At 41.3% G+C, this 26471-nt stretch overlaps 1 protein-coding gene across 3 annotated transcripts in view; it reads left to right on the top strand.

Moving 5' to 3' along the window:
- Positions 1–26471, top strand: part of LPIN2 (lipin 2) — a 68550-nt gene that overhangs the window by 20938 nt on the left and 21141 nt on the right. For all 3 annotated transcript variants that reach the window (XM_067547194.1, XM_067547185.1, XM_067547204.1), the window contains exons 4-8: positions 5038–5333; positions 12082–12189; positions 21776–21899; positions 23516–23852; positions 24154–24253. In XM_067547194.1, coding sequence (XP_067403295.1) covers positions 5038–5333; positions 12082–12189; positions 21776–21899; positions 23516–23852; positions 24154–24253 — 965 coding nt within the window. The remainder of the gene's footprint in view (positions 1–5037; positions 5334–12081; positions 12190–21775; positions 21900–23515; positions 23853–24153; positions 24254–26471) is intronic.

Genomic DNA, 26471 nt, shown 5'->3' with positions numbered 1-26471 from the left:
TGCTTAGCACAATAGTCTATTATGTTGTTACCTTTATGGTGGCTGACTTGTTGATTATACAGTCTGTGTAGTGAATATTAACTACTCCTTGCAAGTAGTTCAAATGACTTGTGTTACTGACCTCAGTATCAGTACAGCTTGTTTACTTTGGCAGGGTGCAGTTTATCTCAGAATTTTTATTAGTTAACTTGTTTTCCAAGACCAGGAAGTCATTGTAGTGGCTTTCTGATACAGTTGTCCTCCAACTGTTCCCCAAGGCCTCTTGAGATTGTAGGTTTTTTCCAATTCTTCATGCTTACAGAGCTGTTGCCTTAAAAACATTTCAGGTTTGTCTGGGGGACTGGAGGAAGCCTGGAATAACTAATGCAGAATAGTTATTGCTTAGAAAGTGGATTAACCTAATCAACAAAACACACTCTTAGTGCAGAACAAGACTGTCCACATAAGAAGTTAGTGCGGAATATTAGCTACTGCACTTCAAAATTACACCCTACCTACTTTGCACTAACTTCCCTGTATAGACAAGCCCTTACTTTCTTCAATACGTCATATTCATAGCAAACAGCATTATATGCCCCTGTGTATAAAAGCTTGTCTAAGTTGATAAATATTTTGTGAATCATAAATCCTCTTCAACATCCTGGTCAGAGGTTTGTGGGAGTCACAAAGGCATTAGCATTTTTGGAGGGAAGAAGGGGAATATCAAAAGTAAATACTTTGGACAATGAATACAGACGTTAGCATTATAAATGAATGTGCAAAGTCATAAAATCTTGCAAATCTTAAAAATGAACTAGCTGTTGAGGGAGGCAATTTAATTTTTGATGAAATAAAAACCACACTCTGGAAGTGAAGTGGTCATGTATCATTCAAGATGAAAGGGGGGAAACCAGTATCAAGATTATTAGTACCTAACATAATAACTTGTGAAGAAGAACCATAATATCTAGGAAGAGAATGGAGACTCAGATTCTAACATCAAAACTAACAGCAAAACATTTAAGTACATCAGAAGTAGGGAGTCTGCCAGTGGGGCCACTGGATAATCGAGGTGCTAAAGGAGCACTCAAGGAAGGCAAGGCCACTGTGGAGAAGCTAAATTAATTCTTTGCGTCAGTTTTCACTACAGAGGATGGGAGGGAGATTCCCATAACTGAACCATTCTTGTTAGGTGCCAAATCCTGAGGAACTGTTCCAGATTGAGGCATCAATAGAGAAGGTTTTGGAACAAATTGATAAATTAAACAGTCATGTTACCAGGACCAGATGTTCACCCAGTAGTTCTGAAGGAACTCAAATATGAAATTGCAGAACTACTAACTGTGGTATGCAACCTATCATTTAAATCCGCTTCTGTACCAGATGATTGGAGGATAGCTAATGTGACACCAATGTTTAAGAAAGGATCCAGAGGTGATCCTGGCCATTACAGACCAGCAAGCCTAACTTCAGTATCAGGCAAATTGGTTGAAATTATAGTAAAGAACAGAATTATCAGACACATAAATGAACACAATTTGTTGGGGGAAGAGTCAACACAGCTTTAGTAGAGGAAAATCATGCCTCACCAATCTATTATAATTCTTTGAGAAGATCAACAAACATGTGGACAAGGGAGATCCGGTGGATATAGTGTAGTTAGACTTTCAGAAAGCGTTTTATAAGGTCCCTCACCAAAGGCTGTTAAGCAAAGTAAGCAGTCATGGGATAAGAGGGAAGCTCCTCTCCTGGATCAGTAACTGGTTAAAAGACAGGAAACAAAGGGTAGGAATAAATGGTCAGTTTTCAGAATAGAGAGAGGTGAATAGTGGTGTCCCCCAGGGATGTGTATTGGGACCAGTGCTGTTCAACATATTCATAAATGATCTGGAAAAAAGGAGTAAACTGTGAAATGGCAAAATTTGCAGACAATACAAAATTACTCAAGATAGTTAAGTCAGAAGCAGACTGCGAAGAGTTACAAAGGGATCTCACAAAACTGGGTAACTGGACAACAAAGTGGCAGATGAAATTCTGTGTTGATAAATCCAAAGTATAATGTACATTGGAAAACATAATCCCAATTATACATACAAAATGATGGAATCTAATTATCTGTTACCACTCAAGAAAGAGATCTTGGAGTCATTATGGATAGTTCTCTGAAAACATCCGCTCAGTGTGCAGCAGCAGTCAAAAAAGCTAACAGTGTTAGGAACCATTAGGAAAAGGATAAATCTAAGACAGAAAATATCATAATGCCACTCTATAAATGGTATGACCATACTTGGAATACTGAGTGCAGTTTTGGTTCCCAACTCAAAAAGATACATTTGAATTGGAAAACGTACAGAGAAGGGTAACACCAATGATTAAGGGTATGGAACAGCTTCCGTGTAAGGAGATATTAAAAAGCCTGTGTCTTTTCATCTTGGAAAAGATGACAACTAAAAGGGATATGATAGAAGTCTATAAAATCATGAATGATGTGGAGAAGTGAATAAGGAAATATTATTTACTCCTTCACATAACACAAGAACCAGGGGTCACCCAATGAAATTAATAGGCAGCAGGTTTAAAACAAACAAAAGGAAATAGTTCACACAATGGGCCGTCAATCTGTGGAAGTCGTTGCCAGCAGATGTTGTGAAGGCCAAAACAATAAGTGTTCAAAAAAGGATTATCTAATTTAATGGAGAATAGGTCCATCAATGGCTCTTAGTCAAGATGGTCAGGGATGCAACCTGTGCTCTGGGTGTCCCTAAGTTCCGATTGCCAGAGGCTGGGAATGGATGATAAGTGATGGGTCACTCCATCACCTGTTCTGTTAATTCCCTCTGAAGAATCCAGCATTGCCCTCTCTAAGAAGATAGGATATTGGGCTAGATGGACCATTGGTTTAATACAGTATGGCTATTCTTATATTCTTAACATGACTAAATATAAAACTGAAAGCAGTTCTTTTGCCAACAGAGAGCTAACCAGTCACTGATAGGAAATGATCAGTCAAAAGTTAAAAAACCACCAACCCAACAACCACTTCCTAAATGTCTGGGACAGGACTTTAACGCAGCTGTTGCACTCAGTATAAACTAAAACCAAATTATAAAACAATATTTCATCCACTACTGTCTACCCTAACTATGCATAACAGTGTTCGAGGTAATTATTGATATGTACAGGTATACAGAAAAGCAACAGAACAAGTAGTTGTACGGCTGAGAATAGAATTGAGGAGTCCAGGTTTCTAGTCCCATGTCTAGCTGAAATATTTGATATTTCCTCTTTGTTTCAGCTGCTCATTCTGTCTCATTGACAGTTAGTTTTCAGTTTAAAAGAAACCTATGCCAAAGTGTGCTAGATGCCCGGACAGCCAATGACCACTTCAGCGCCTTAATAGGATAGCTCCTTTCCAAGTGACTCAGATTACTTTAGGAATATACTGTATACATGTATAAGAGTTCCAGAGGAGTAGCCGTGTTATACGGCAAAAACAACGAGAGTTCTGTAGCACTTTAAAGACTAACAAATTTAATTTCAGCAGGCATACGCTTTCGTGAGCTTCAGCTCACTTCCTCAGATGCAGTTGGTAGAAATGATGCAGCAAATAGGTAACATATATAGGAGGTAACATATAAAATTTCCCATATACATATCCAAGGGCATAGATAACAGTGGGGTAGGTGGATAAAAGCCGGGTACTTAAGGCCTAATAACCATTGAGTAGGAAGTGAGAATGGGTGAGCTTACACAGAACTCTTCTTTCTAAAGAAGAATGAGAGCTCTGTGTAAGTTTGAAAGCTTGTCTCTCTCACCAACAGAAGTTGGTCCAATAAGATTACCTCACCCACCTTGTCTCTAACAATAAGTGTTCATTTGAATCATATTACGGTAGTGCCAAAAACATAATAGGCACTGTATAGAAAAATGATGTTATTGTCAGTGTTACCGTTTCAGGGTAACTGCACCTGTATTCCCACTCTGTGGTCCCTTGAGGGCACCCACTTAATGGTTTCCAGCTCCCAGCCATTACACCTCTTGGGCAGAGACGCATGTCTCACTCCCTCCTGACTAGGGTTTTTCCAGGCTGCACTGTTCCCTGCCTACACTGATATCTGCAGTGCCTAGGAAGCTGCCTAAACAGGCCAGCACCTGTGCTTTGCTTTCTCTCCAGAGGCTCTTAACAGCATATTGCTTAAAGTTATTAGTTATCACACAACTCTTTCTAAGCATGCACATTTATTCTTAGTCAAAACGTTACAGAGAAAACATATTAAAAACAAAAGAACTACATGCATGCTAAGAAGCTTACCAGAGGTCAACCCCAACTTCAACTTTGTGCTCTGGTAGGGTCAGTCCTTCAAATCCCACAACCAGGTTTTCCCCTTGGTTACAAGTTCATAACTTTCAGATTTGGAACTAGAACCCAGGCTGGGCAGTTCAGCCATTTCTTTACACAGCTTGGGCCTTTGATCTCCAGTCTCTGGGAACAGGTAATTTGCAAAAACCCACTCCTCAGGTCATATCTTCAAAAGGCTGGGTTTCTGCGTAACCAGAGGAGGAAAATTTGCATTAACCTTTCCCTAGGTATTCCATAGACAATCCACTTCACACTTATCCCAAAAGTCTGTTCTTGTTTGGCATGTTTTTAGTATAGTCCTTAATTCCCAGGTTTCACATCAGACCCCCACCACCGCCTCTCTTAGGGGTTATGCACAATCCCGGCCCACAATACATACATTTTGCATTTACTACAGTGGACCTCAAGGGTACTTAAATTAATTCAATAAGGTCTCTCAAGGATATGCAGGAAATTTCCCATATATCAGTCAGTCCTTGATGCTGCTCACCACTCCCACCCAATCCCACCCCCAAATTTTCTTCTGTAGTGTCTTTAGAGAACATTCTTTCCTATTGAGTATCAAGCTCTGACACCAGGGGGCTACTGCAATCTCATGTCTAAACACAAATGAAGACCACAACCTATAGGCAAGTTATTCTGCTTGTATGCACATAAAAATGTATCTGCTTATTTATTATTCCCTTTGTTTTGATTAGGAAAAAGTTCCTGCATATCTGGCAACCTCCCCAATACCCACTGAGGATCAGTTCTTTAAAGAGATTGAAGATCACTTGCTGAAGTCAGGTGAAAATGAAAGGATATGTCATAGCTCTGAAGTTCCACACATCATGGAAACAGAGACTGTGTTTGGGTCTGTGAAGAAGAAAAAGCGAAGAAGAAAGAAGTACAAACAAGATAGCAAGAAGGAAGATCAGAGCTCTTCTACAGGGGTCGAAGAGATTTTTGAAATAGAAATAAGCTCAGATGACGAGAGAGGTGTTCAACATCGGAGGTAAACCGTTACGTACTGAAAGCTTTCATGTGGTATCACTAAGGCTTTATGCTATGGCTAGTGTATTAACCCTTTCTCTTAGGTAAGGTACCCTTGAGTCAGTAGTTTTCAGTAAATTATAGAATGTTGAAGTCCAAGAGTTCTTTCCTCAAAAAAAACATTGAAATTATATTTGTAATCTTGGCTTCTTCCAGAACTTTTCAGAATCTTTCAGAATTTAGCAATTTTAAATCCAAATGCCAAATCTTGTTTAAGATAGTGTCTTCCATCAAAATTATCACTCATGTCTCTGACAGTCAGTCATGTAGGGCTGTATTGCTAGTTAGGCTGGCAACACAATACACAGCACACTTACATAATGCAGTAAATATATATTTCACTTTATAGAACACTAAAAAGCAGTCCTGACCTGAAGATGTTAAATACACATAAGTGTACTGGTTGTGGTGGAGAAAGCTGCCATCTTTCAAGTCTCCTTATAAGGGCATAATTGAAGCCAAATTCTGATACTACCTTAAATATGAGGCAGCTGTCCACCATAATATCGGAAAGAATTTGGATAAAGTGAGCAAGTGTTATGCCAGATACTGCCGCATCAGTGTGTGCTATTTCAAATGTCTCAATCCCTCATCTCTGACTAACACCATGCTCCTCATAGTGTCCCTAAAAACCTCTAAACTCCGTAGTGTCAAATACGTATGATCCATTAGATATTAGACTAAAATTAACTTCTGTGACTCAAAACTTTCATTTTTAAGTGCTTGTAGATCCTTCTGAATTATTGCTAAAGAAAGAGAACTACCTCCCTCCTGTATATTGAAATGGATAAGCTATCAGCAACAGTATATTTCCGTAGAATTCATTTTGACATCTGGAATATAACAAATGACTGAAGCTGTATACTTGCTTAAAGCCCGTCAAAAATAAACGAAACAACAAAGTCTGTCTTTTCTATCCTATCCTTAATATTATGGGTATAACATAAGGTAGCAGCTGTTTCCTGTAGAAGTCAATTCTTTAGGGTAGATCTACACTTGCAGACACTGCATGCCTCCCTAGAACAGGTATAAATAGCAGTGTAAATGATGAGGCATTGCTTAGGCAAGTAGTGCAGAGACACACCTGTATCCTGGGATGTATACCCTACATGGCTCTCTACACACTCAGGCAGTGCTCCCACATCTACACTGCTGTTTTTTTAGTGTCTCATTGCCGGAGTCTTTCCTTGCCATAGTGAAAGACTTCGTCAGTGGAGAAAGGCTTTGGCAGAGGGGAGGCAGCAGGAAAAGGCTCTAGCAACTTCTTGCTGCTAGAGCCATTTCCCACTGTCCACCCCCTGCTGGAGGTTTTCACTGCCATGTGTAAGTACATGTATATACTATAAGCTGCTGCAAATTTAGGCAAGGCCTCTGATAGTTGAACAGCAGGAGGGGAGTTTGTTTCCTGGATGGAGTTAGTTCATTATCACACAGTGAAATTGTTATGTTAAGTATTTGACTATGTTCTATTAGAGACCTGCTCTGGGACTTGAAAGAATGATAAATGCCCACCCTTAAAAAAATAGGGGCCAAAAAAAATTGTTCATTGAAGCAGAGCTGGTAGTTCATTGTGATCAGAAGGAAGGTCTTTAATAGGACGAGGAAATGAATGTCAGTATAGGAAGAGAAAGTGGCGGAAAAGAATTTTGTGTTCCTAAACAGATTCATAGACTTCAGAGCCAGAAGGGACCATCATGGTCACTAATCTGACTTCCTACCCATCACACTACAGAATCTCACCCATACATTCCTGTAATAGATCTGTAACTGCTGGCTGAATTACTGAAGTCCTCAATTCTTGATTTAAAGACTTCAAATTACAGAGAAGCACCATTTATTCGAGGTCAAACCAGCTAGCGACTTCATGCTGCAGAGGCAGGTGAAAAACACTGAGGACTTTTGAGAATTTGACCTGAGGGATAATTCTTTCCCAACCCCAAATATGGCAATTCAGTTGGACCCTGAGCTTATGGACAAGGCTCACCAGCCAGATACTTGGGAAAGACTTCTTGGTTGTAACTTGGAGTCCTCCCCTCTGGTGTCCCATCTGCGTTCATTGGAGATATTTGCTAATAGAAGTCGTGAATGGGCCATATGCTATTGTAGGCAGCTTCACCATACCATCTCCTCCATAAACTTATCAAGTCTTGAAGCAAATTACGGTTTTTGCTCCTTTGGAAGGCTATTCCAGAACTTCACTCTTCTGAAGGTTAGAAACCTTCATCTAATTTCAGGATGTAGATGGCTAGTTTATATACACTTGTTCATGTGCCAACATTGGCCCTTTAACTTAAATAACTCCTCTCCCTTCCTGGTTTTTATCTCTTTAATGTATTTATAGAGAGAAATTCTTTCTCCCCATAGTCTTCATTTTGTTAGGCTAAACAAGCCAAGTTCCTGAAGTTTCCTCTCATAAAGTAGGTTCTCCATTCCTCTGATCATTATAGGAACCTTTCTCTGCACCTGTTCCAGTTTGAATTAATCTTTCTTAAACATGGGAGACCAGAACTGCACAAATATTCCAGATGAGGTTTTGTGTGCCTTGTATAATGGCAATAACACTTCCATAGATTAACTGGAAATACCTCCCCAATGCATCCTAGGATTGCATTAGCCTTTTTTTGGGCATATCACATTGGTGGCTCATAGTCATCCTGTGATCAACCAGTACACCCAGGTCTTTTGCCTCCTCTATTATTTCTAACTGGTATATCCCCAGCTTATAGCAAAAATTCTTGTGGTTTGTCCGTAAGTGACTTTGCACTATTAAATTTCATCCCTTTTCTATTACTCCAGTTTTCAAGGTCATCCAAATCTTCTTGTATGATATTCCAGTTCTCCTCCATGTTGGCAATACCTCCCAACTTTTGCATCTGCAAATTTTGTTAGCATGCTCCCACTTTTTGTGCCAAGGTTATAATGAAAATGTTAAAAATGATTTCTTCCAAAACCAATCCCAGAGTAAATCTACTAGTAAACTCTTCCCCCATGACAGTTCACCTTTCAGTATGACCTGTTGTAATCCCTCCTTTAACCAGTTCCTGACCACCTTTTAATTCTAGTATTAATCCTTGTCTTCTCCAATTTAAATAATAATTTCTCATGTGGAACTGTATCAAATGTCTTACTGAAATCCAGGTAGATTAGATCTACTTTTCCTTTGTCTATAAAATTGGTTATCTTCTCAGAGAAAGAGATCGTTTGCGAGGCATGATTTATCTTTTGTAAAACCATGTTTTATTTTACCCCAATTACCATTTATCTCTATGTCCTTTGCTTTCGCTTTCAATGTTTATTCTAGGATATTACATACAATTGAGGTAAAACTAATGGGCCTGTAATTTCCCAGATCACTTATTTTTTTTCTTACATATAGGTATTATGATTGTAAATTCTCCAGTCATAGGGTACAACCCCTAAATGTACAGATTTATTAAAAATCCTTGCTATTGGGCTTGCGATTTCACGGGCCAGCTCCTTTAATATTCTTGGGTGGAGATTATCTGGTGCCCTGATTTAGTCCCACTAAATTGTTTGAATTTGACTTCCAAGTTGAATGTGTTAATTTCTACTTCCCTATCCTTGTTTCCATTAGCCACCCTGCTACTCTCTTTAAGCTACTTATTACTCTTGTTAAAAACTGAGGCAAAGTATTCTTTTAGGTGCTGAGTCAGGCCTACATTATTTTTAATCTCCACCCCATCCTCAGTGTTTAGTGGTTCTGCTTCTTTTTTCCTTGTTTTCTTTTTATTTATATGGCTAAAGAACCTTTTAGTATTGGTTTTCATTTCCTTTGCAAAATAGAGCTTTGCTCGTCTTTTGGTAATTCTCACTTTATCCCTACACTTTCTGACCTCCAAGAGGTAGTTTTCCTTGCTGATTCATAGCCTATAAGGACTGGAAGAAGGTTTCTGCTTTCTCTTAGTAACTTGTCTGAGATGATTGTTCATCCAGTTTGGTCTGCAATCCTTCCCTATGATTTTTTTTCCCTGGCTTGGGATGCAGGCTTCAGATATTTTCTGCAACTTTGACCTACAGGAATTCCAAGCCTCTTCCACATTCAGATCCTTGAGTTCTTCAGTCCAGTTCACTTCCCTAACTAATTCACTTTATTTTTTAAAGTTTGCCCTTTTGAAATCAAGGGCCCTAGTTAAAGCCTGTTTGTGTTTATCCTACCATTTATTTTAAATTAAATTAGTTCATGACTATTCGAACCAAGGTTGTCCTCTATAACACATTCTTCTATGAGAAGTGTTGTGATTTTGATGAGCTAGATCTATAATTGTAGATTTTTGTCTTTATATTCCTTGTGTCTGATCCCATGCTCTAACAATGTAGGAAATAACAGCCCATACGGTAGTCATGAATTGGATTTTCTTTCCATAAATTTACTTGATGGATCCATTTAAAATCATGGATGTACAGTTAACTCTGAAGAAATGTTGAAAGGTTTTGCTTTCACATATAACGGGGATCTGAGGACTACTCAAAAGTGCAACTGCATATTAGCAGGTATTCTATAATGGTTATAAAATTCAGAAAATACTTTTTCACTTTTTAAAATAAAATTATAGAGAAATATATAATATTATAAAAAACTTAAGTGCCAGGGTATTTTCTGAATAATATATATATTATATAAAATAAAAAATACTAATAGGGAAGTCTTTTCTAAGATTTAAAAATAACACAAACACCAGAAAAGCCAGACAAGTGTTTCCAACAGAAAGTCAAAAGTCCAGCAGCAGGCACCAGGAAGGAACATTTTATCTATTTCCATTTTTGTAAAATGGAAAGGAGCTCTCTTCTGTTCTTCTGGAAAATCTGTTTCCAGTTACTCTTGTAACTTATCACAAATATAATTTTACTCTCTAAATGTGTTGGTATGTTGTATTCAGATACTCTCAAAAGTTCCTGACTTACCTAAATTACTGTCAACAGCCAGAGTTACTGAAATTGTGATGTATGAAGCAGAAATAAAGGGTGTTTTAAATCAAGCGCCTATATATCTTTTACCATTTAGACACATTGTGCTTTTGACTGTTTTTTGTGTGGCTCTAAACTGGGATATTTTGCTGTAATAGCCAACTTACAGGTTTTCTTTTCTTTGACTATCTGAGCATATGTGTATGCAGTAAACTAAGATATTGGTTTAAAAATGTTTTGTATATAACCATTTGGTAGGTCAAATTGAATGAAACAATCCGCTATAAAGTGTAATACATTTACTTATGGCATACATAAAATGGATGGGGGGAAAGAAATGGCAGCTGGTGAATATTGCAAAATAGATAGCTGAGGATGGTGGTGGGGCTGTTGGGGCATGATCCAAGGCTCATTGACATCACTGCAAGTCTTTCCATTGACTTCACTGGGCTTTGAGCCAGGTTTCTAGAGACTTTCATATCTGAGGCTCCCAGAAAAAATATAGTCTTGGTCACTGAGGACTGAAAGTTTTTGTTTATCTCATGGTTCAGTGCCTTATGTGAAATGAGTTAGTTGTTTATCTAGTTCCCTGTGAATAGGTCTCGCTTGGCATAAATGACTGCCCTCACAACTGGCACTACCAGGAAGTCTTGTTAGTATTCTCAAATGGTTTTGTGCATAGGTAGACAAAACCATTCTCATCTTCTGAGGTGATCAATTCTGGATGCACTCATGAGCAGTGTGAGAAAGCATATTATCACCACCAATGTACTTCTTGTGAATAAATAGGACTTCTGTCACTAAGGTTGTTAATTTAGCACCTCTCATAGGCAGTAGATATTGTAAGTGAAACACCAAATAATTGCATATGTTAATAAGAGGAAAAATACACTTTCATCCTAATATGTTCCAGTTTTATCACCTACTAACTTTGGGCTCTTCCCCATTTTAACTGAAAGATGTGTGCAAATGAGTGGAAAATTATTGTGGTGCATGGGATCCAGAGGGGGGCAGTATAAATTTTCATAGGCTGTTTCTAGATTTTAGATTTCTCTTTTGGACTGAACAGTGTGATGTTCTCCTAGTGCAATATGGACTGGTATATTGCTGTGTCACCCCAATCTTTTACCCTGCTCTGCTGTGAGAACCCCCACTCCTGGGTTGTCTACACAGCCATCAGCAAGCAAGTTGCTTCTAACTGAGTGATTCTGGCCAGCCACTCTTTGGAATATACAACAGAATGACCCCAGTCACTACCCCCCAATCTGAGAGAGAGCCCTAGGAACATCCATTTTACAATGTTCAGTGATGCCCACTGAACAGTGCAAACTTATGTAAGTTAATCAGTTTAACAAAAAAAATTGACATGCACCAGCCTTGTTATTTCCAGTGAAGTATCCCCCACACTTCAAACCAAATGCACTGCTTTAGGTTAAACAAACAAACTTATTAACTACAGAACAATTTTAAGTGATTATAAGTCAAAAGGTAGCAAGTCAGATTTGATCATGAGAAAACAAAAGTAAAATGCATTCTAAACTAAGCTCAACACTTTCAGCAACCTTACAAACTTAGATTTTCTCACCACTGGCTGGCTGGTTTCCCTTTAACCAGGCTCCCTCCTTTAGTCAGCACTTCTGTTGGTGTTTGTAAATGGAAGTGGAAGAGCGAGCTAGCATGGCAAATGTCTCCCTTTTTTATAGTTTTCCTTCAATTCTTCTAGGTAAGTTGCCAGTGGAGATCTGTCATCAACTGACTTAAAAATGGCTCTTTTGTCTCCACAGAGGATCTTCAAATTCTTCACCGAAGAGTGATGAGCAGAAAGAGCATTTGATTTACCACTCCAAGGATCATTACCCATTATCTGATGGAGACTGGTCCCCTTTGGAGAAGTAGGTTGTCCTCTTTCTGTATGATTTTGTACTCTTATCTCATTAGACTAATGCACTACCTCAGTAACTTCTTCTGACCTATAAAACTACCTAAAGTAAGTGCTAAACATCTCTGGTACCCAGGATAGCATTTGCAACTTAGTAGGGGCCCAAGGACTGTGCACAATTTATGTATGAATTTACATGTTTTGCTTAAAAAAAACCCATTTATTTGTACTTGTATCATCCTTTTTAAATGAACAAAAATTGCTGTTAAAAGTCACTGGAGGAAAAAAATGAAACTATAAATGGGGAAGAGGGCAGATTCCCAAGCACTCAAGGTAAGGTCAGCAACAAATGTGTGTGTCACAGAGTAAATATTTGTGAAGTGCCTAGGCTAACATTTGTAATTTTTGGTAATTTGAGTTAAATGGCAAATTACTCATGTTAAAACAGGTCCACAAACTCTAGACAAACCCCCAATCCAGAACAGAGAAGCTACCAGTTACCTGGATATCAACACAGGGAGAAGCCAGAATTAGCTAAGAGCAGCTCCTATGTTCCTAAAAATTGCTTTGTCAGTCTTAAGTTCTAGTAACTCGTTTCACTTTATGCATCACCTCATGTATATATTCAGGAAATATGCAAGTTAAACACATTATATTTGCATAAAATCTCCAGGTTTGTGGAGTTTCAGCCTTAACAGGTATCTGGTCTTCATTACTATATTATCTGTGATAAATTGATTTATCTTCACAACACACCTATGAGGTAGAGGAGTATTTTCCCCATTGAACAGATGTGGAATTGAGACAGATTAAGTGACTTGCACAGGATCACACAGGAAGTCTGGGGTAAAGCTGTCGTCCGTTCTTCAAATGCTTCCTCATGTCGATTCCAAGTAGGTATGTGTGCACCACATGCATAATCACTGGAAAGTTTTTTTTTTTTTTTTTCCCCCCCTAAGGATATCTGTAGGGTAGGCTTTAGTGCCTCCTGGAGCCACACCCTCTTGGCGCCGTATATAGGCTCTGTCAACCTCCCGCCTCTTCAGTTCCTTCTTACCGCCTGTGATGGTCGCTGGAACCATCTGTCTTCTCTTGCTCAGCAAGCTGTTCCCCAGTGGACTTTTCAAATGTACCTGTAAATAGTTCAGATTTAGTGTTAATAGTGATAGTTCAGAGATTAGCATAGTTAGAGCGGTTAAGATCCCGCTTATCAGGATCTTTTCTTTTTCTCCTCCATCGCCTCGATTAGGGATGTAAGCTGCTAAACATTTTAATGGTGAGCAGCAGTCTTACTGTTTAATGATTTAATTAAATGTTTGTTTAAATCCCTGAGGGCTGCCCCCTAGATCCCAGCTGGGAGCAGCTGCGGGAACTTCTCCACTCTTAGGTCCCAGCTGGGAGCCTGGGGCAGCTGCGCAGGGACTTTTCCCCTCCCCGGGCCCTTCCAGCTGGGAGCCAGGCTGCAGCTGCATGGGGACTTCTTCCCTCCCCGCCCCTCCCCGGTCCCAGACAGGAGGCTGCAGCCTCCCCAGTCCCAGCAACAGCAGGGTAAGTTAACATTTAACCATTCTATTTTTAGAAGTTTAAACAGTTATCCCACTATGCAACTGCACACAGGGTGCTTTGGAAAGGGTTTGCAATGCCCTGTGGGGGGCAGACAGAGCATCACATGCTGGTTTCTGAATCCCCATCATTCTGTGGGCATCCTAGATAGGGCAGTTGAAAAGCAGCTGTCAATCAGCCAAACTGAAATTGCTGAACACAACTAAGAAGCCCACAGGAGTGTGTGTCTGTGTATGTCTGCATGCTGCCTCTTTAAGTTCAGACAGTAGCCAGAAGCAACCAATCCTGAGACAGAAGTTGGTGCACAGATAGCTGCTGTCCTCCTTCTTTTCTTCCTCCCCTCCCACTCCCCTAAGCTCAGCGGAGACCTGTACGTCAGTGGAGGGAGGGGGACACCCCGACATCAGCCCCCACCTCCTTCCCTGGCTCTGCAGACCACCTCAGAAGTCTCTCCATCCTCCTCTCTCAGCAGCAGCCTGTGCTACCCGCATGCCTGCCATAGGAGAGCAGGATTGATTCCCTCAGAGTTCTGTCACAACATCCTCTCCACAGACCCAGGAGAATGATCCACCCCGTCCCCTGTAGCTCAGGCAGGATTGTGTTTGCTGCTGGGTGCTGGCATGCTCAGCTGGGCAATAGCTGTGTGAGGTCTCCATGCTGAGCAATTTCAAAACTTCCTGTGGCTTTGAAAAGGTAGGGGCACATGCCTGTGTAGCTGGAATGCAGGACCGTGCAGCAGAGTTCAAAATAGTGAGCAGTGTGGTCAGGGTGGGCATTTTGGGATAGCTCCTGGAGCCCAGTTACGGCACACAGCATTTACACTGATGCTTTATCACTCTAACTTTGCTGCAAAAACCACTATGCCTCTCATCGGGGTGGTTTTATTTTGTTGCCAAAACAGGGGAGCTTTGTTGCCTGGGGGGAGCATCACTGTTTTGTTGCCAAAAGCTGTCTTTTGTTGACAAAACTCTAGTATAGACCAGCTCTCAGGGGCAAGGGGTTTTGTTCTGATATTTCCTAATCCTGAAAGCCAAAGGTAGCTCAGGCCCATCCTTGACCTGCGAAATCTCAACAAATTCATGAAGAAGTTGAGATTCTGCATGGTCTCTTTGACCTGCATTTGACCTCTCTGGATCCAGGGGATTGGTATGCTGCCCTCGACTTGAAGGACGCGTACTTCCATGTGGCCATCTTCCCAAGTCACAGGAGATTCCTCCGCTTCGTGGTCAGACCCACTATCAGTTTACGGTTGTACCTTTTGGCCTATCTGCAGCCCCTCACGTATTCACCAAGTGTATGGCAGTAGTTGCCACGTTTCTGAGGAAGTGGAAGGTACAAGTATATCCTTACCTCAATGATTCTCTTGTCAAGGGATGCACCAGAGTGCAGGTGTGAACCTGATAAGGTCTACCTTTGACAGTTTGTGACTCTTGGTCAACGAGCAGAAATTGACTCTCACCCGCTCAGAGGATAAAATTTATTGGGGCAGTGTTAGACTTGGGTCAGGCCAGGGCATTCCTCCTGGAATCTCGGTTCCTGTCCCTATGTGGCATCATAGAGGACTTAAAATGCTGCCCCACCACCACCACAGCTCTAAATTGCCTGAAGCTGTTGGGGTATATGGCAGCATGCACATACATAGTTCAGTATGTGAGATTATGCCTCAGGCCACTTCAGACTTGGCTAGCCTCAGTGCACTATCGGGTTCAGGACCACATAGACAGTGTTGTCTCACTCCCCCACCTCAATGATCGAAATCCTAAATTGGTGGCTCAACCCGCTTACGGTATGCACATGAGTACCTTTCTTGGCACCTCACCCCTCACTGTGCCTAGTGACAGATGCCTCAGCAATGGGATGGGGAGCTCATCTGGAGGAGCTCAGGAACCAAGGTTTTTTGGTCTCACGCAGAACTCTTATTCCACATCAATGTAAGAGAACTGAGAGCAATACGCCTGGCCTGTCAGGGCTTCCAAATCCACATGGAAGGCAAGTGTGTATTGGTCATGACAGACAATACAATAGCTGTTTTATATAAACAGACGGGGTGGAACATGCTCTTCTCCCCTGTACGAGCAAGCCTTCTGACTATGGGATTTTTGCATCGCTCGATCAATACACTGGGAGGTATCCTTCCTTCTTGGACTTCAGAACGAGTTAGGATCTGCTGAGACTGTCTACTTTCTCAGTCTTGAGTGGTCTATTCACCTGGATGTGGTGAGCAACATCTTCCAACAGTAGGGAGAACCCCACATAGACTTGCTTGCAACAAGGCTCAATAAGAAGTGTCTGCAGTATTGCTCCTTCCAGAATCACAGTCCAAGCTCAATCACAGATGTTTCTCATCCTGTGGATGGGTCAGCTGTTCTATGCGTTCCTGCATACCCTGCTTGTTCACAAGGTCCTGCTGAAGATCAGGAAGGAAAGATCCTCCGTGATTCTGATAGCCCCACCTGGCCACGTCAACATTGGTATACCATGCTTCTCAACCTCGCAGTGGAAGTCCCAATCACTCTGCCTATAGTTCCGGACCTGATCACCCAGGACCACAGCACCCCGACCTTGAGTCTCTTCACTTCATGGCGTAGAAGCTCCATGACTGAATCCTCTAGAACTAGCATGCACCTGAACCAGTTAGAGAGGTCCTCCTTGGCAGCAGAAAACCTTCCACAAAGGCCACTTACCTTGCTAAGTGGAAGAGATTTTTTTCGGAGCGGCTCAGAAGGGCATCCCACCTATGCTGTCATCGGTATCCATTATCTTGGACTATTTGTTACAGCTGAAGCAACAGGGTCTGTCAGCATGGTCAATTAAGGTCCACCTGGCTGTCATCTCAGCATTTCATCCATGTGTTGCTGGCTGTTCAGTCTTTGCTTACCCCACGGTTAGGCATTTCCTTAAGGGCCTAGATAGGCTATACCCTCATATGCATTAGCCGATTCCCCAATGGGACCGTAACCTCATGCTGTCAAGACAGATGGGGCCGCCATTTGAGCCCCTAGCAATATGCTTGTTCCTCTATCTATCCTGGAAGGTAGCTTTTCTGGTGGCCATAACAGGAGGGTGTCTGAGCCCAAGGCTCTCATGTTGGAGTCTCCTTATACAACTTTTTCAAGGACAAGGTTCAACGTCACCCTCACCCAGCCTTCCTTCTAAAGGTGGTTTCTTATGTCCATACAAACCAGGACATATTCCTCCTGGTCTCTTACCCAAAACCACTCACAAACAGTCGGGAGCAGAGGCTACATTCTCTGGATGTCAAGCGGGCATTGGCCTTTTATACTGAGAGGAGAAAACCATTCAGGAAAACAACACAGCTTTTCATAGCAATAGCAGATAGAATGAAAGGGCTTCCCTGATTCTTCTCAAAGGATTTCTTCATGGATCACATCATGTATCTGGACGTGTTACGACTTGGTGAGGATGCCTGCCCCACCATTGACGGCTCATTCCACAAGGGAACAGGCATCTTCGGCTAATCCCAATCCAGGACATTTGTAGAGCAGCAAAGTGGTCATCTATTCAACCTTTTGCTGCACACTACACTATTACACAGCACGTCAGAGATGATGCTGCTTTTGGCAGAGCAGCACTACAGTCCGCGGGGCTTTTTGAACTCCAACCCCTCCTCCTATGGACCATCTTGGGAGTCACCTACTTGGAATTGACATGAGCAAGCAGTTGAAGAAGAACAAATGGTTACTTGGCCCTGACTACACTAGCACTTATGCTGACAAAACTCTTGTCGCCCCTGAGCAACATACGTTTTGCCGGCATAAGTGTTAGTGTGGACAGTGCTATGTTGGCGGGAGGTGCTCTCCTGCCGACATAGATACCGCTGCTCATTTAGATGGTTTTATGTCACCGGGGGAGCTCTCTTGCATCGACATAATGCAGCTACATAAGCGCTCTCTTACAGTGGCACAACTGTACTGATACAGCTGTGCTGCTGTAAGTTTTAAGTGTAGGCTAGCCCTAATCTTCTGTAACTCTTGTTCTTGGAGATGTGTTGCTCATGTCTATTCCAAGACCCACGCATCTACCCCTCTGTCAGAGTCAGCCAGCAAGAAGGAACTGAAGAGGTGGGGTGTCGGCAGGGCCTATATACAGTGCCATGAGGGCATGACTCCAGGGGGCACCAGAGCTGACCCTACGGGGGAAAACCTTCCTGTGACTGTGGTGTGTACACACCTACTTGGAATCAACATGAGCAACACATCCCTAGGAACAACAGTTACAGAAGGTTAGTAACTGTTTTTTTCCCTAGTCCAGTTCCTTAACCGTAAAACCATTCTTTCTTTCTGGTGCATGAAGCACTACCCATTCTGGATGGGAGAGCCATTTTGGTGGCTGAAGAATCCTTTAATTGTTCAGGAGGGGGTGACTGTTCGAGAAGGAGAAGGAAGACTTGGCTCCTACTCTTTACCTTACAAAATCATTAGCAGGAGTACATGTGCCCTTTGAGCTTTTCAAGTGTTAAAGTATACAATCAAGATGAGCAAGCCTCAGCTTCTTCCAGTTCTTTATAGTGTAAACTGTGCATGTAGTGAGAACAGGTCTTTTTTCACTGGGTCTGCTGGCTCAGTTTTTATGTACAAAAAACAAGGTGAAAATTTAACCAATATCTCATCACTACTTGCTCAAAAAAAGGAACAGACAGACAAGAGGCAGGGCTTGATATTGATCCCTAAAATCGGTGCCACTTGGATTGTTATTTTCTTCATCGTGCTAAGGTGCGTAAATCTGTTACAAGGGGTACTTCAACCTGCTTGCAGTTTGGAGGCAAAACCATTCCTGTCAGTCACTGGCAGCAGGCAGTGGCTCACCCACTGACATTCCCTTCTGTTTTATGTGCCCCATAAGAACAGGCAAGCGCAGAGGAAAAGCAGTCCAGGTATGCAAGAACAAGCAGGAAGTAAGGGACCTATTGGCCCACAGTTTGTTTATTTTTATCCATTTCCCCCCTCCCTCCTCTCCCCCCCGGCGGCCTCCATTTTTACAAGGACAGGAAGTTCCTCAATTTGCACCAGTCCAAATTCAACTTGGTATCACTCCCAAAGGTAATGTAGCTATTTTCCCTGCTGGTCAAAGGTCAGCATTTCTAACTGGTTAAAAATTTCCATCTCCAGAATGGCCTCCTCACTATATAGGCCCTTCACAGGCTGCCAAATATAGGTAGCCCCCTCCTGTGGGCTTGAAAATTCTCACATTGCATTAGACCATAGTTTCTCAACCTGTGGTATGCGTACCCCTGGGGGTACGTGAGACACAGGCAGGGGGTATGTGGTGAAAAACCCAGTGAAGGGAGGTGAGCAGCAGCTGCCAACTTCTGGGGAAGCCAAGTGGCAGCCGCCTGCTTCCAGCCCAGTCCTAGCTCCCAGCTGGGAGGCAGGTGGCCCACACAGTGTGATTTGCCCCAGGCCTGTACCCCTGAAGGACAACCATGGGGAATGCTGCTGTCCACTCTGGTGGGCCACTAGTGCATGCTCATACCTCACAGGTTCCTGTCTGTGTGAGGAGAACACCACATGACCCTGCCATCACGCCATAGTGATTGGCTGGCATTGACCTTTGCTCCTATATGTAGGAAGGGGAGGAGAAAGGAGGGGAGAAACGGCAGGGGATTTTGTGATCAGCCACATAGCACTGAAGAACTCAGAACTCTCCTGTTTTACAAGAAATACAGTCGTCCTGTGGTAAAGGGGGGAAAAGATGGTATTTCTCAGAGAGGAAAATTGAGTGTTGGGGTACTTATTAAAATTTTCAGAAGTTAGGGGGTATTTGCTACTTAAAAGGTTGAGAAACACTGCATTAGACTAATATTCCCTCCACCTCCCTCCCAATCCCCATTCCCCAAACCTGACACACAAAGTGCCTCTGTGTGCTTTCAGAAACACTGCTAACATGAGTGGGTAGCATTGCAGGTACAAGCTAAAAGCTAAAAAAATTCCATAGACTAAGGGCTTGTCCTTGAAAATATAGTGGGACATAAATGGCACTGATAAAGTGCTTAGGCAAATCAGTTCATATCTATTTTAATGATACAGTGGGAACTGTGGAAGGCTGAGACTATTCAGAGTAGTTGATTTAAAGTCTTGGCCTCTGCCAGACATTGTAGAAAGGAATAAAGTTAATTTGGCAAGTTAAAACAGCACTTGAAGTACAACAGGAGAAAATACTTTTTTGCAAATGATAACTAACAGAAGTGCAGGATCCTGAGGCACTGTCTGATTCATTGAAGTACCTGAACACTTTTCCTTCCATGGATAACAGACTTGTTCTGGTCATGATTGTCAATATGTTTGAAGGGTTTTCATGAATAATCTAGGAAGAACACCATCATCCTTTCTCCGATCCTGCATGGAGCAAAGTTTCCTTATGCATTGCCGATGAAGAGGAACACCAAGACTTACATGACAGAAGAAGGATTAAGCAGAGTGGAATCTGCACCTAGAAATATCCTCACTCAAATTAAATCTATTTGGTGGTCTGGGGATTGATCTCTTTGCATCTGGAACAGCAATAAACTGCCCTGTGGCCTGTCCATGTATCAGGAGCTGGGATGTGAGGTAGTGAAATGACTTCTTGCCAAGCTGGGAAGTTGCTTTTTTCCACTACTCCGCAGGACCATACAAAACATACAAAGGAGAGAGCAGCAGTGATACTATTGGCTTTCTGGTTGAAGAAGCTATTGCTCTTGCACCTGACTGGATCTTCTGATGTGTCTACCTCCAACTAGGAACAGACAGACTTAAATCAATGCTTGGATGATTATCACGCTTGTGATAATCTTGTGAACCCTAAAAAGTTAATCCACAGAATTTATTCTACTTCCTGGTGCAAAGACCAATGTTTAACTACCAAGTTAAACTGATGAAACATGACTTAAAGACCCTACTATAGGAATACTGGGGTGTATGAGGCCTTGTCCACATTAGTGCTTATGCCTGCAAAACATGTTGCTCTGGGCCCAGGGTGTGGAAAAAACATCCCCTTGAGTGACATAAATTTTGCCAGCATAAGCGCTTATGTTGACATAATACAGCTATACAAGTGCTCTTACAGCAGCACAGCTATATTGGTAAAGCTGTGCTGCTGTAATTTTTAAGTGTAGACTAGCTCGGAGTGTTCAAGCAGAATGTCAAGTTTTTGTAGTATTTTATTAGCATATTCAAGAAAAGAAAATTTTTGTACAAATCTCAACACTAAATGCTTCCTTAGAGTAATAATCCTTATTCCATCCAGCCCCACAAGGTCATAGATCATTCTACTTCTTAGAACACTACTCAGATTGTAATTTAGGAAAGTAGAACTGAATTATCTTGCCTGTCAAAGTTGTCTCGATTGAAGGCAACTTCAAGGTGAGGGCATTCCCCTGCTATCAGTGATTGAGGGGTGTGGTTCTGTCTCCAAGCTGCAAGCAGCTGAAATACCATTGTAATGTATCTGGATCTTATTATTCTGAGGAAACTTTCAAGTTAACATGTACTCCCCCCCCTCCCCCGATTTGATCACATGCCCTCCTAGTTTTGTCACCCCCACAAAGGGGATGAGGGGATGGGGGGGGGGGTGTACTGCTGCATGGTGTTGTATATTGGAATGTAAATTACTGCCACATCCATTTAAGTTAATTTGCAGCAATAGTAGGACTTTAGTAATGGATTCAATTTTTGGGGCCTTGCAAACTGGAATACTTTTTTTTTTCTAGAACACAGGAATTTAAAATAGATTATCCTAAATTAACAGGAGGAAATACATCAGTCTCATGATGGCAGCTAAATCAATTAATTTTAAAAAAATTGTGGGGGATTATACTGAGAACACTTCAAGTTACAATGAAGAAATCTGTTTAGGGTGATCAGCCCCTTAATGTGATTTTAGTTTTAACCTCATTTCTCAGTTTGAAAACACCAACTGGGCTTCTTGCCCTGTTGCTGAATAATTGAAGCTCTGTTAAACTAGAGAAAACTCTAACAAAAGTAGCTGCACAATAAATCCATTTTAAACACTGTAGCTTTCTGTTTTTGTTTTGCTAGGCCTTTCTCAGACCCAGTCTGTCCTAAAAGTGATTCAGAACTAGAAGTGAAACCTTCAGAGAGCTTGCTTAGAGCTGAATCTCATATGGAGTGGACATGGGGAGGATTCCCAGAATCTACTAAGGTAAAGTTATTTACAGATGAATTTTTATATGCTGTCTGGGCCTTTTAATGTGACTGAATTTTGTCTTCCTTAAAACACTGTATTTCACATTAGAATATTGGGATAAAATGAACAATTGTGAATGTCAACAGAAATATGAAAATAGCACCCTCTCGTGGCTGGCTAAACTGAAGGCTTTTTATTGATTTCAAAAGCAGAACTGCAAAATTCTTCCAGAGTGATCTTAAAGTAAAAATCTGTAGCTCTTTAAGTTGTTGCTAGAAATAGAAGATAATTTTAAAATGATACATTAGCTACAATAGGAATGATCAAGTTTAGTAAGCTTTTGTGTAAAATATAGGACCAGGTTCAGTCCAGGGCAAACAGGTGCAAATACTAATATAGGGGACGTGGTGGCTGCTCACTCTCACATTGTGCACTTTTAGCTACCAAATGCAGCCCCACTTGGGAGTGGTCCTGGATAGGACAGGTGAAGAGATTTTCTGGACTTGTACATCCCTAGACAGCCCCCTTTATAAATGTTCCTTGCCCTCCCCGGGTAGATGTCTGAGATAAATCCACTGTTGTCCAAACTGAGGCAGGGAAGTATAATGTAGCACCTTCTCTGCACCCTTCAGAGATGATGAAATTTAGGCCCCAAACCCATACCCAGCTCCATGTGAGTGGGCCCCTGTTCTGATGCAGAGCCTCTCAGAAGTTCACTGAGCCCATTCAAACAAAGGTGCTTTTGGAAAAAGGCTGTACATGAATATTATTTTTTAAAATTGGGTTACTATTGAGAGATGTTTTGACTGTAAGCAATGATCTATCATCAACAATTGAAAAGTTAGGGTTAGTGTTAATATTTGTGTGTGTGAAAAACCTGTCTAGATTTGTCACTGCAATTCTTCAAAAGTGACCTAACCACATAAAAATGGGGGAAATGGAGAGCTGTTTTTAATGAGGTCTGTTTTAATATAGTGTCATGAATTCAAGTTGTGCTAATTACTCATACATCCCTCACCAGTAACAATGGAGACACAATATATTTCCGTGTTATTATATGCTAAACAGTGTCTTAGCCAGGCTATTTCTGGTAGAACAACAGTATGCTAGATGCTTTCCAAAGAGATCGCTGTCCTAAGTCCCTGGCTGGAGTTCACAATCCAGATAAATGAGTAGGGGGCAGAAAGAAGTGATATAACCTATATGCAGTATGTGTTAGCCCAAAAAGTGCAAGTATAAAACATAAATAGAAATATGACCAATATTCCCATCTTACTCTTCAAGCTTATCATTCAGCAAGCTTCCTATAGGCATGATGGCAGAGGTGGGCCTTCAGGTAGAACTTGAATTGTGGATGAGCTTACAATAGAAATATGGACAGATTTTATACTCTGTGAAACTCATGTTCCTATGTGGTTTCCATTGCCGGGACTTTATTAATAAGACTGCATATGAAGTTGCTAAAAGATACATTAAAGTTAATCCAGCAGGCTTTTGACTTTTTTGGTTTGAAAAGAAATACCTCTAGCATAATTATACTATAAGCACTTGTTAGCTAATATTCAGAGCTGAATAAAATGAATGACACATTGCATGAAAGTATATTAGAACAAGATCTTTCTTCTTTTCAGATAAGCAAGAAGGACAAATTGGAGCATCCTAGAACAGCTACCATTATCCCGTCAGAGAAGACTCATTTTAGGGTCATCCTCAGTTCTGATGAAGTTGAAGATGATTTTTTGATGAAAGATTCTGTCTGTACGGTACTGAAACCTGAGCCAAGAACTTATCCGCTGTTTAAGCAGATGGAGGTTAAAGATTCTCTTACATCTGCAGTCATAGAACCTCTGCTGGAGATCCCTCAAGAATCATCTACATTAGATGCTGATCATCTCCCCAGCCCATTAGCAGACAGTTCTTCAGACACAAAACCACCACCAAAAATAGACTCTCCATCAAAAAAGAAAGGTATTCATTTTGTGTTTAAAAGAACTGGTCCATTCCCACAAAATGTTCTGTGAAATTTGATGAAATTATTCAAAAACTGTAGCCTTACACTTTGTTTTGAGATTTAAATACAGCTAATATTTTTTTATTTTAAAAAAGCAACCAAAAAACTTTACTGACTATAGGCCAAGTAATCAGCAGAAATTCCTGTTTAGGTTTCTGTATGAACAATGTTCAGAGCACAGAAAACCGTGCTCCCCACAACACTATATTCAATACATGTATTAGTCTAAAAAAATCTAATTGTTATGATAATCAACAGGCATGCACAAGCGAAGCCAACACCAGGGGCCTCAGGATATTTACTTGGATGACTTGAAGGCTTTGGAACCTGAAGTTGCCGCACTCTACTTTCCCAAAAGGTAGCTTGGAGTTAGTGTTTTAATATGGCAAGGCCTATATTGCAAAATAATGCGTCTGTTAGTTTTAGGAGTGGATGAGCCTATTGAGATAAAAGAACTGACCCAATCCTGGTTCAAAATCCAACCCTGTCTTTGAGCTTTTAGAGTATATAATAGGCTAAATGAATATTGCACATGTTCTGTACACCTCTGTGCTTCTGGTTTTGTCAAGAAGGAGAGAGACTGAAATATGATGTGAAAGGCTGCTTATTGTGGTATTTCCATCCCAACTGAAACCAGAAAGTTCTGGGGCCTTGTGGGGAAGTTTAAACTTATATAGCTATTTTGGGGGTCAGTAATGTTCCCAGTAATTTGTCTTAGTGCTAATGTGTTTTCCCATGTAACTGACATCACTGTATTCATGGAGTGAAATGTGTATCCTTAGCGTTACTATATAAACTGAGCATTTTTTCGCAAGAAAATGTCTGTGTAACTGAGTTATCACCCTTTTTCAGGTTTTATGTAGTTAAAATGTTTTAACTTCTAAGATATTCTCCAGCATATCCAAAAAGAAACATCTAAATTCTACAAGCTTTACAGAAGGTCATAAAGCATCCAGTATATCTGCGTCATTTCAGACAGAATCAGTAGCAGCAGCAAAGATGAAATATGAAATATCTGACCTTTTATTCCTCTCTCTTACTGAGTTCAACTATCACCCTTGGGGCTGTATCCCATATGATACCACTTTTTACTGGTTTCAGCAGAGAAATTTAGCAATGAGTTGTGCAAAGTAGTAGTGTGAAGAACTGGTGGAGGAAATTCGTGTACCGTAATGCCCATTCTCTTAAATTGGATCTGATTGAGGGAATACTGAGAGCAAACTTAAAGTTTTGTCAAAATTGGTGGAGTTCAGAATTATGATGGGGTGCAGTTGTGCCATCAGAATCATTGAAGTTAAATGGACCAGTAATGTGGGCTTTCTTCCATCAAGCCTGCAGGTTATTAGCCTGTGGGTTATGACTCCTGGGATATCACAAAAAGGGTGCAGGCTTCATTCTATCACTTTCCTTTTCTTTATAGCTAGACAGAGAGGGGTCCTGAGACTTTTCTGTTGTAACATGGGGTGATCTGGAAAAGCTGATATAGTCTATCTGTCAAAGGCAGTTCTGTCATCTGTGCAGTTTTTTTCTCCTGTATTTTGCCCAGTATAATTGACTTTTGAAGTGGTTTGCTTAGAGACTATATTACTTAAACTTAAGCCTTTAATAAAGGCTAAGGAAAATCATTTTTATTAAAACAGTATTTTGTTACAGCCAAGCATGGATTATTTGAAGGTTTCAAGGGCATCCAAAACCTTCAGATAACTGGGGGAGCCAGCCCGCAGGCTTTGAAGTTTGGAGGAACCTGAACACTAACTGAGCACAGATTTTTAGACTGCTGGTCTGCTTCTCCTTTCCCACCTGGCTCAAAAACTACAAAGGATGTGTGCACAACCAAAGTTTAGGAGTTGTGGTGGCAGTCTGGTGGCATGGAAAAACCTGTAATCCTTTCCTGCTCCTCATTCTCGCTCAACTTTTCTCCTCCTCAAGAATCCTCTGTAGCTGAAGAGTTCCTCCCGAGCTCTATAGAGCTCAGAACGCCACTGTAGCTTAGGAACTGGCTGAGAGAAAATGGGGGTTGTGGATCAGGATGTGGAGGGGCGATTTTGACTGTAGCATTTTTTGGAAACAGGACTGAAGCCTCTCCCTCCAACTGCAGAGCTCTTTCATCTGGGGAAGTGACTGGTTTTGGAAGGAGGGAGGGAACAGGACGAGCTCCATTGAGTTGGCCTTGGGGGAACCATTTGGCCAATTATGTTGATCCTTGCTATTTTTCAAGGCTCCAGAGAACACTTTTCAGTTAATAAGGCCTTAGATAAGTGAACCTGGATAACCAAGATTTTAATTCGCTTAAAATGGGAGTTAGTGAAAGAAGAGAACTCAGCATACCAGCACAGCAATCATTTTACCAAGAAACAAGAAATTACTCTGCTTGATTTTTGCCTCAGGGCTCTATTTTGTGTAGTATCACTTACAAAAAATCTGCCAACCACATGAACTGCAGATGGGAGCCTATAAGGATTTGGATTTTTAAGTGAGGAGTTCCAAAAGGGGGAAAAAAACCTCTTAAGAACATTCCTCCTTCCTTTCTGTGGTAAGCAGTGGCCAGTCTTAACCATAAAAAACCAAAATACTCG

Source organism: Emydura macquarii, unplaced genomic scaffold (assembly GCF_026122565.2).
Source record: "Emydura macquarii macquarii isolate MOO-44397 ecotype Brisbane River unplaced genomic scaffold, CSIRO-AGI_Emac_v2 contig_212, whole genome shotgun sequence".
Taxonomy (NCBI): Eukaryota; Metazoa; Chordata; order Testudines; family Chelidae; genus Emydura; species Emydura macquarii.
Note: the sequence above shows the minus strand (reverse complement) of the source record. Positions and strands in the feature narration are given on the sequence as shown.